This window comes from Grus americana, chromosome 1 (genome assembly GCF_028858705.1).
Source record: "Grus americana isolate bGruAme1 chromosome 1, bGruAme1.mat, whole genome shotgun sequence".
Taxonomy (NCBI): domain Eukaryota; kingdom Metazoa; phylum Chordata; class Aves; order Gruiformes; family Gruidae; genus Grus; species Grus americana.
In genome coordinates this window covers 65,625,443-65,636,809 of record NC_072852.1, presented here as the reverse complement: position 1 = coordinate 65,636,809, position 11,367 = coordinate 65,625,443, and the positions used below count along the sequence as shown (strand labels likewise).

Here is an 11,367-nt window from a genome sequence, read left to right as displayed (position 1 = left end):
ATTGTTGTGGAAAGGTCTTTTCCTTTCCTCCATCCCCAGCACACTACATTTTTTTCTATTCTGACTGCAGAACCTCCAGTAACAAACACTTAGCAACTGCTAAATAGCTATCAATTAACTGAAAACTTTTCTTTTTTTTTTTTTTTTTTTGGAAGGATTCTTTCTTGTGTTCTGGTCTTGAGAGGCTTTATCTAATGAACAGGACAAAAAATAGTTACTGACCTTTTCAGATCCAAGCTCTCATCTTCTGCTCCTGGGGTAGAAATGGAGGGAAGCAGCAAATTAAAAGGACTACACTGTAACTAAGAAAGCAGAGACTGACTAAATACAAATAAAAAAATTTTTTGCCAATGGAGACAATAGTTTCAATGGTGATTGTGTAGCAATGGAGCCTTCTACAACTCAGGGTACCCGGAAGGGATGGAGACATTTTTCTGTAAAAAATGTACTTTGTGTGTACACAGGTTGGTGTGTGTGTGCATGTGTATTTATTTTTAATGTCGAATCTCATTTCACCACACGGCAAGTGTAATGGTCTTTCTTAAGAAATGCTCTCAGTAAACAGTGAAGATTTTATGACGGACTTGTGTTTTACTATAAGATTACAGAGTTTTTTTTCTTCCGTTTGGACTTCTGTAGAGACGATTAGTACAGGCTAAGCAAGATAAACTGAGAGAGGATGTCCATGTAGGTGACTTCCCGCATCACTGTAAAAGATGACAATGGACAAAGAGTTGTATTACTACTTTGTGGGAATGCTGCATCTTGAACATGAACAGTTGATTGTGCAAATTCTCTGTTCTCAGTGACAATCAGGTGTTGCTCTGTCATTTACAAGGGAAGGGGTGAAGTGAGTGTGTCTCTGTGTGTGTCCATGTGCAACTATTATGCATTTGAGTATTAATTACAATTCTACCCCGTGCAAGGCCAGAAGGATGACGAAGTACAAACAGGTTTTTAACTTCAGCTGTAGTAGTGCATAGGTTGGGCTCTGGGCTCTTAACAGTTCCCAAAGTGGCCTCCACACTGCTGGTGGTTACTTTTGTGTGGACATCTCGTCCCACTCACCACTGCATTCACAGACCCACTTAATGAAACATCACTCCCAGAAGTTTGGAGCACAGAGTGAGAGCAGAACTCAAGTCTCTTCTGCACAAAGTCCTCTCCATTCATATATTCCATATATAACAAAAAGAGGCCATGTAAAGACAGAGATGGCCTTCTAAGACCCCATTCCATGAAGGCAACCCACCAGAAAAGAGCTGATCTAAAAGCTCTTTGCCAGGCCTGTTTATACCTTAGCATTTGGGGACAGAGGTGGGAAGGAGAGGAGAAAGCAGAGACCTGTGTGCCCTGTATGATGTGCTTAGCTTTGGGAAGCTAAGCAGGACTTGAAACAATCCTCAAGCAGCTCAGGCTTACTGACGAGATCAGATATCTCCTATGGAAGAACAAGAGCATCGTAAAACTCTCTCATTACTCAGTAACTAAAAATGTAACTAACTGCTAAGTAGCATGTTAAAAAGAAATATTTTTTTCTTTTGTAATTAAAGAATAGTGAGTACTTGGTCTCCTTTCCAGTGATAGGATTTAGGTTGCTGAGTCCATTAGTGGTTTGAAGAGCGCACTGTCAGTTTTCATATTTTACAATACTTCACTTTCTTCCAAACAATTTCAGAAGTCTGTATAAATCTCCTAGTCTTGTAAACAATGTGAAGCATCTCCCTCTTTTGGCAGTGAGTGATGGAACGGTTTGTGTGGAGTAATTCATTCTTCTAACATTTTAACTAATAGTTGGACACAGAAACAAAACCAAGAAAAGTATTTGGAAAAGAAAATAGACTTGGGAAAAAAGGATAATGAAAGAACAAAAAGAAAGAAGAAATTAACATACAATGAGCATTACCCGAATTTCTGCATAATTCTATTTAGTCCATTAATGTAATTTAACTTCTTTGCTCTAGTCTTGAGGCTTAATCATCTCTCACCAAACACGTGCACTCATTAAAGTCACTGTTAAAGTCAAACAGCTGAGCATGACAGGGCTGGGTATAAGGTCTTCCCATTGCTTAGCTAATAGAGTAATTTAAAAAAAAAAAAAAATCAAACTCCTCATCTGTAACCCATCATTGTGTCAATATTATACAAGTTGAAATAACTGTATACTGAAACAAACTGCTTTACAGATCTGGTAAGTGTCAGGAGTTTGGGGCAGACAGACTTCAGTACGCACAAACCAAAGAGCTGTTTTCTGCCAGAATCATTTTCTAGCAGATTTCTTTCTACAGTGTAAAACTTTTTTGTGAATTTGCAAAGAAAAGTGTTTCGGTGACAAGCGACACCTATACCCGATGGGAAATTAGTATAATAAAGACAGACCACTAAGAATACTTGGAATTACTTTAAGAAACTTCAGAAGTCCCCTACTACACTTACGACAACCAAATGAGAACACCACGCTTCTGTGTATTAGTTTATTTAATTCTTTATCGCCACTAAGAGCAAGTAAATTATGTCGATACAATTGGTAAACATATACATTCTCTAGAACCTCCCACAATCCCACAGAGCTAAGGGAAACATTAAGGGATGTTACAGGATTAATGTTTTCATTCTACAATACGGATATATGGCTTTCATACAAGTTTAAAAAAAAATTGAAAAGGTAACACACTGCTAGCTTACAAAATCAATATACAAACTGGAAAAAAAAGGAAAAGGAACAGGAAAAAGAGAGTAACCCATGAGAGGATATCATATAGCACTGGTTTAATAGATATATACAGAATTAGAAATCCATTTAACATGAAATTCAGGCTTTAATTTGTTATTTTGACTTTCATTCCTTCTTTCTGTTTAATACCCAAACTACAAGTATCAAGAGGATTTCTGGTTTACTTTTTTCCTTTTTTTTTCCCCATTTTCCTCACTTTTTATTGGCAGAGAAAAAGACTTTTTCTGCCTGGGTTTCTATGTTCACACCTAACTGAAGCAGTTCATCCACTTTGAGGCTTTGAACAAAGCCCTTCCATGTACTTGGCGTGACAGAAGAGAACATCACTCTGATACTAAGTCCTACTGGCCATTTCATTGGCATGTGCATCTTCCTCAGACACCGCTATCCTTAAACTGATATGCTGGCGAGTGGGAAGAAACCTAGCTCTTCATCCTATATACTACTCTTGCATCCTCATGTAAATAACACCACAGGGCAAAAAGCTCTTTCACTTCTACTTTAGCTTGGAAACGTGGCAGCACTAGTTGTGAGACACGTTTTGAGTTATGGATGCACTTTTTAATAGAGTTTTGCTTCCCCATATGTGGATACATATAGGCAGTATGTATGCATGCATATTTAGAGAGCTGCTGTGCCTGATGCTGACATCCTCCTTAGGTGGTTTCCAGATCCAAGCTGCAGCTGCACTAGTCTGCTTCTGCTTCAGGTCCCCTCAGCAACCGCAACACACTCTGGATTATCAGAGCCATTTCCTTTAGCTGCAAAAATCTAGATGAACTACGTAATTATAATATGGGAAGTGTAATGAACGACCTAATGAGAAAAGTTAAATAATGTCTTGTTGCCAGGTAGATTAGGGTGAGGGAATTCAAACAGTGTAATTAATTGCATGAAATTGGCTATGGGTAAGACAGCCCCGCAGAGGCTATCCATTTTCCTAGCTTTGTATCACAGAATTCAGGGCTAAAGCTTCTGTAGAGTCTTTAACTTTGAATGACCTTCTGAAATGGGAATACTTGGGAGCCTCTGTTTTATATCTCATCAGTAAATTTATACATTGGACACAAACTTTCAGTTTTGTTGTGGGTTTTGTTTGTTACTGTGGGGTTTTTTAAGAAAGAAATAAGAACTGTAGGTACAGGTTTTTCATAGGCAACTCACTCCAAGCCAAGCATTTTAAAGGCTGGCAGACACCTACTGAGTTTTTAGCCATCTGGGACCCCAAGACACTACACTTTTGAATGGCAAACTGCAGAAAGGGAGAAAGGATTGCACAGCCCCACCAATGAGATAATGATAGTTGAACAGTTGAATTCCCATGTTTTCCTTGAAATATCTCATTTCTGCTCAGGTCAGAGTGATGAGGCCACAAGGCAGACTGTCATTTTTGAAGAATAGCAGAAAGGAGACATTAGGAAAATGATTAGACTTCAGCATCATTTAGTTTTGGTCCAAAAACACACAAAATTTTCTGTTGCTTCTCCAAATGCAAACAACCATGGGGTTGAAGAGGCTCTATCCACGCTCTACTTTGCTCAGGCAAGTCTTCCACTATCCCTGAAGTTCTATGTGCCATGTCTCTTCCTTTTAATTTGATGGTAAAAGAGGACACAGTGGGAAAGGAGGTAGCTTCTTGCCACCGCTTATCTAGCTACGGTGTTTTTCTGTTTAAGGGCTGACATTCTTTCATCATTCTCTCTGATTTTCAATCAAATGTGATGCATTTCTATCCCCTAGGAAGCCTCGCCCAGGTTGAGCTATTGCAAAGGTTCTACCAGCAAGCCACCCTCCCAATGAATCCAGGGAATCTCTTTGCTCATATTTCCTTGATCATTGTCATCTTCTGATAAACAAGTTGCTACTGCGCCTTTTAATCTTAGAAGGACACAATGAGAGGTACCTGATGGTAGGGGCTTGCTGGGGCTGTTCTGCAACAATCCAGGAGGAAATGGAGAATACAGCCTCAAGCATGAGGAAGGTTTCACAATATCCACAGAAGTTTGGCTGAGAGGAGAACTGACAGAAAATCTAAAGATACTATCAAAATTAGGGATGACTGGGGGAAGGCAGACAACAGGTATAATCTGTCCCTGCAAAGGAGGGAACACAGAAGTTCACAGAAGATGCTGTCCTGGAGAGTTTAAAACGATTAAATATGTGATACCTACCCCCATTGACATACTGTTTCTCCTTCCTATAAGAATTTGGGACATGTGAAAGACTACTGCGTCACGTTAAAATGATGTACCTCCCCAATATTTTGCTTTAGACAAGTGGCAGGTTTACATTGTTAATGTTATTGCAGTTCCTAGACTGAGGCAAAGTCAGGTTGGCTTCTGTCCCACCCTCATCGTTGACATTAGACTAAGGAAACTTAGACGAAGTTCATCATACGTTAAGGAATTCCATTAAAGAAATGGGAATGCTACACAATGTTTACCTTCAAAGCTCCCTGCTAGCAGCATGGTTAGTTTCAGGAGTTTTATAGGCCTGTTTCCATAAACAGTCTCCATAAGTATTCACTTCCTTTTAGTTCATCCTAATGCTCCATTGTTTTATTTGAATTGTCCATTGCCACATGCCAAGTGGTGAAGGATATACACCAAAGTTAAAGAAATACATTATGTTTTCTCCTGTCAACATCATCATAACTTGCATTCCTAAACCAGAAAAGACAGACATACTATTGTCTCCTTTTGACATTGCCTCCTGTTGGACACGTTCTTTTGAGGTTGGAGTGGAACTTCTCTGTAACATTCTACATTTGATTAGTTTTCATTAAGGCACAAATCAAGCAAAGCATAAAAACAAATGTGCCAGCCAGTAATCCTGCCATCCCTACTCAAGGAGCATGCAAAGAAGTTTGTACAAAATGCTCTTGACTTCATACTTGTCTCTTCTTGACAAAGTCTCCAACACTGTCTGTTGATATGGTTCATTATTACTATTCTTTCATTTCTTCTAATTTTTCTCCTTTGAAAAACAGTACAGTCCAGAATGTCATTATGGAATTAGAAGATGAGAACCAGTAAGTTACAACTTAGTATCTACCTGCATGTACAACAAATGTTTTCTCTTCCTGGAGCCTTGCCCTGTAGTGCTGCTGCACTTAATAGTCTGTTAAATATGCAGGGCTGACAAGCAATGATTTTCTTTCAATATGGGCACTTCTGTCAGGAGACGTGTCAAAGTCCGAAAATGCCCCAATCCTCAGGCATTGTTTTGAATCAAGATACAGACAGGCCTAATTGCTTACAAGCGTGGCTCAGCCTCCTTAGATGAAGGGAAGGGAGCTATACCCAAATTCCCCTAAGTTTAAACTTGCTAGAATTCGGAGTCTGGATGCAGATTCATCCTTAGCTGATGTTCAGCAACTCACCCCTCTCTTTTCCAAGAGATTTGAGTGCTCAGAAAAAGGCTGTCATTTGGGGAATTTCTATCCTCTCCCCGTACCATATTATAGCTGAGGCAAATGAAGATGGAAACCACTTCTTGAGAGGGACATTCATGAAACAAGCCTCAGTCGGTTAAACTAGCTAAGCAACACATCTATGCTAAGTCATTTTCCACTGTAACAGGATAGCACCAAGAGGGTAAAACACACATTTCATCTGAAGTTGCTGCCCCCACAGCACTGTCAGACAAGCTTACCCTCCTGAAGGAAGGAGGGTAGAAGATTAGAAAGCAAATAAGGAGAAATTTCAGAATGACCCAAGTGGAAACTGAGCAAGATAGGGTGGGAAGAGGTTTTGTTGAGATACTTGCCTACTGCTGTCTTGGTAACGTCACTAGTGAAGCGACTGTTCTGTTAGGTACCAGGTACCTGTTAGGTACCAGCGCTGACCTGACTGACCTGTTCTATTCAATCTTCCTCTATGTTCTGCCATGAATTACTTTTATCATCTCCTTCATAGCCAGAGTTTCCACAGAATGTTTTCTGCTGGTTTCTTGGAAAGTTTCTTCACTGTTTATAAACTATGACAGATAAAATTCCAATTACTGTCAACAAGATGACAATATAGATCCAAACGTATGTGGCTGAGTAGTACAGAGGAAGTGTTCTCCTATTTCACACCCTTTGCTACCAGGACTGCTGCAGTTTCTTCTGGTCCTAACATGGTATTTTTTTTGTTTGTTTCTTTGCTTTCTGTAAACTCTCTCCATGGAGGCCCTGTACCGCCATAGGAACTGAACTCCTTCAAACGATTAGGAATGTTCCTTTAACAAGCCAGATGGGCAGTTAATCATAAGGGCCATAAGGTGTCAGAGGAAACACAGGGGAATTTATTTTCTTCTTACTCACAGAGGTGGAAATCAGAAGTCACATCTAAGGTTTGCTAAAGGATAGTCAAACTGTTGGTCTCAGCATCATTCCCAGCCCCTGCCAGCTCCCCATGAAACATGGACTAGATTAACCAGTGTAAGACAATGGTGCAACAGTGTTTGCACTCAAAGCTGAACCACTTTAAGTGCACTGATGCAGCATTTAGACAGACAAACCTTTGGTGAGTGAAAAAGCTTCTTTCTCCCTTTGCTGTCAATCAGACCTACCAATCCATTAGTTTAATTCTGAGGCACAAGCACAGGTAGACCTGATCAGACCATGAACAAACCAAATAGCACCCAGAACCAGCCAAATATGAGCCTTTATGATTTTGGATTTGGTCATTGCACATCCACCACATGTTGGGGACATTTTTAGCTATACCACTGGCTCAAGTATGTCTAACAGTGTAGTCAAAATAACAAGGACATTAACACAGACTGCAAAACACACCCAAGGAGTCTGGGAAATAATTGTGTGGCTAGTCTACCTTGAGCTGTGTGCAGCCTTGGCTAGCTGGCTTCAAAAGGGTTTGGGAACGTCTACAGAAGGACTTGCCTCACCGTGAGTTCAGATCAGCCATACCCTCCACGTGAGAAAAAAGAGGGCAAGGTCTGCAATTGTTACAATTTTTTTGCATAGAAAAGGGGAGCGATGTTAGTTTGGAAGAAAGACCCTCTGCTTGTCTACAAGCTAATGCCAAGAGAGCAATGGGATTTACTCGGATGAGCATACTCTGCTGCAGCTTCGCTGAAGTCAGTGGGTACCCGCAGCAGTGCAAGGGAGACTGTTCCTCTTGACCAGCAGGCAAGCCTGCAGCCTACCCAAATGGCAAAGTTTATTTCTTGATGTTGAATTTTAAGATTTAGAATTTAAAAGCAATGATTTTGAAATTAATGTGGGAACTGAAATCCCTTATGTTTCCTCTAAAAAGTCTGGTCTGCTGGTTGTTTAGTTTGTTAAACAACCCTTTACCTGGGGACAGACCAGCCCTTTGTCAGATCTTTTTTCTACTTTGTCACTTTTCTCAGGACTTATTATCATTTGAAACAGGTAAAATTGAACAAACTCAAAACCAGCTGGTTATGATTTTTCTTTTTTTTTTCCCCCTGCAGACCATTTAAAAAAAAAAATTAAAAAATCACAAAACTATTTGTATTTTGACTGAGCTTCTCCAAGGTTTTTTTGCTTCTCTAAAAATGGAAGAAAGCAAAAGGTACTGGTTTTATATTTCCCTTCTGCTTTACTAAGAGAGAAACAAAAAATAATTTAATTCCTATTGGTTTCAAGTCCCACAAACTGTCCTTTTTTTTTGGTCAAAAATATGAACTATCTCAGGCAGTTTCCAAATGGATTTCTTGTTACTTCCCACCACACATATTATTTTTCAACCAGCTATAATTAAAATCAACAGAAAAATTCCCACTGATATAAAAAAGAGTTGGGTCAGGAAGAATTGCAACAATGTCAGCTAGATTTTTGTGAAAAGTATATTCTCCCTTCTGGCAAAATAAACAAATAAAAGAAAGCATTTTTCAGCTTTGATAGGTAAAACAGAGGACACTACCATCCGCCAGCGTTGATATGCTAAAAAGTGGAAAGTTTTGCTATCATTCCACTTGGAAAAATCATTGCTAGAAAATCATGAAAAATTAGGCCTCTTCTACGTTGAAAGATTTCAGCATTTTTACTGCCAACATCCAAAATATGGCCAAGAATAGGAGTGCTACTGTTTTTTACCTGGAGATGGTGGCATTTTGGAATGAACATTTACCACACATCTAAAAAATTCTATGCCTGTAAATACTCAACAAAATGCCCCCATCCTTTCCTTAAACAAATAATTTCATACAGTTATCCAGAAGTAATAAGAACTTAAGAAATAAGTCTGTTTCTTTTCAGATATAAGGTCCCAATCATAAATATAATTGCATCCAGCCAGACTTCTATGTTCACACAGGGCACCACTGGCTTCAGTGGAGCTCCACACATGTTCAGGTTCTGTTTGCATGGACAGATTGAGACCTATGGCAAGACTTGAGAAAAAAATATTTTAAAAACCTCTACATTGTTCAATATACAATAGACATGATTTTCTAAATGAGTTTGGAGTCCTTTATTACAGGCCTCTAAAAATTGCTGTTAGGGTTATACATTAAAAATACTAAAGTAATAAAAAAGGAATTTTTTTTTCTGTGTTTGCTTGTTTCCTCCTATGGTACCATTAAGCTATAAATAATTTTAGGATAAAATGCCTAGGTATAAATGAAACTGTTAACTGATCATGTTTGCTGATGTCCCTTTCTCACACTGCCCAAGTTGGCTCCATTAATCCAGCATCTTCTCTTGTTTCTTGCCTTCCTTTTTCTTCTTCTTGGATTCTGTCAAAACAATAACCATAAAAAATTAGCATCTAGCAGTCACTGCAATAAATTTCATCCATCCTTGCACGTAAGAACTAATTTTGTCTCCTCATTCTGAACAAGGAAAGGGAAAACAGAAGGAAAAGAAGAAAAAAATCGAGCGGTCGAGGCGCTAGAGAAGATGGAAAGGGGGGTTCATGTCCAGTTCAGAACCCTCCCTATCTGAGCAGCTCACCCTGTTTGGCATGCAAAGCATTGTCTCAGGAACTCACTTTGAAAATAAGAAAACAGCAGGCAGCTCCTGGAGAAACCGGGTCATGGCTCAGCGGAGTGCTGGAAGCAAGCTCTGCACACCCTACCCACACACATACCCCTCCCTGGCTTCCTTTCGATGTCATTGTTAGTCTCTGGCTTTCTCTGAATGCGAGAGCGACTCCAGAGCGTGGTGAGAAAGCTCACTTGTTTCTTTAGCTCCTCCATTGCCAACCCTTCCCGCTTTGTCTGGGGCAAACACCTACGCGCACGTGAGAGGCGACTGAAGTTTGGTCTGGAGTCACGAGAGCACCGCGGTCTGTCCAGCCAGCTGGCACTGACAGGACAGGGAAGGGACTAGGGAGCATCTGCTTCTCTGATTGATTTGGGGTAAATAAGGGAACGATGCACAGGCACAAGTGGAAGTTTATACATTATACTACCGTCTGCGGTAACTTTCACTGTGCTACAGGGTAGTGTGGAGTTCTACAAGTAGAGGAAATTCACAGAGGGGCCTAAAAAAATGAATATGAATTAAGGGGAATAGGAACTCCTGTATCACGTCGCCTTGTAATGAGGGAAACAACAGCTCTCCCTGGGCACGTGAATAAATCCTTGTGGGTACCACCACAAAACACAGCACAACAGGCACTACAGAGAGCCGGAAACTGAGTTTCTGCGAAGCATCTTTCCTGGAACCAAAACAGCAAGCAAGTAGACCTTTGTTTGCCTTAACCCAGGTTTCACTTTCCCCCTTTGAATCCTGTCTTTGTTTCTTCCTTCTCAATACTCTCCCCTGCCCCCCCAAAAAAACCAAACCAAACCAAACCCACAAACAACAACAAACCAAACAAAAACCCAAACCCAAACCAACCAATGAAAGCCATCCCAGGTTAAATAACAAATACCACCTTGAATGAGAAGACAAGCACTTGGCCCTGAAGGTGGTACTCTTCTTTGTGAATAAGATTCTTTCCTCTCTGACCAGTTCAGGTAGTGTAGACAGTCAAGCAATCATCAGCTCTGGTGAAACCAGCTTACTTGCATTAAAGTCAAGGGAGCTACACTGACATCTTTCAGCTACGGATAGGGCCAGGGTGCCTCCAGCAGACAGCAGACTTAGGTTACCACATTTCTCTGATGGTTGTTTTGCCTGTTTGTTAGTACTTCAAAACAGTTTTTTCTTTATCTTTTTTCAACAAGACAAAAAACGTTTCCAATAATCCTTTAGTCAAAGCAAAACAAAATACCTATTTCAGGTTTAGTCACATAATCTGCTCTAAAATCTCTTTCCCTTAAAAACTTTGCTTAACATTTAAAGGGATAATAATTTATAACAAGAAGGAATTTGTTTTAGTCTGAAAATGTGAACATGATTTTTTTTTACTATTTTACTTTTATTTCCCCACATTTGGCTCTGTGTGTGTGTGTGTGTACGCGCACGTGTGTGTGTATGCATGCCTGTGGTCCAGAGCCATTCACAGAATCTGGCACTATTTTACAAACTGTCATTCCAAAATGTCATTTTTCATTAAATTATTAGCAAACTTGCTTTCAGCTAAAGCTTTTTTTCCCCTACAGATTTGCTGTCTCCCCTCCTATCTTCTTTTTTGCCCACATGCCCCTCTTCCTCTGATTTTCCCCCTGTATCCCTGACCCTCCTGGATTCTGTATTGATTGCGCTCTCTCTC

At 40.0% G+C, this 11,367-nt stretch overlaps 1 protein-coding gene across 1 annotated transcript in view; it reads right to left on the bottom strand.

The window, feature by feature from the left end:
- Positions 1-2,460: 2,460 nt before the first annotated feature.
- PTN (pleiotrophin) overlaps positions 2,461-11,367 on the bottom strand; it is an 82,623-nt gene continuing 73,716 nt past the window's right edge. The window contains exon 5 of the mRNA XM_054848971.1: positions 2,461-9,442. Coding sequence (XP_054704946.1) covers positions 9,390-9,442 — 53 coding nt within the window. The 3' untranslated portion in view covers positions 2,461-9,389. The remainder of the gene's footprint in view (positions 9,443-11,367) is intronic.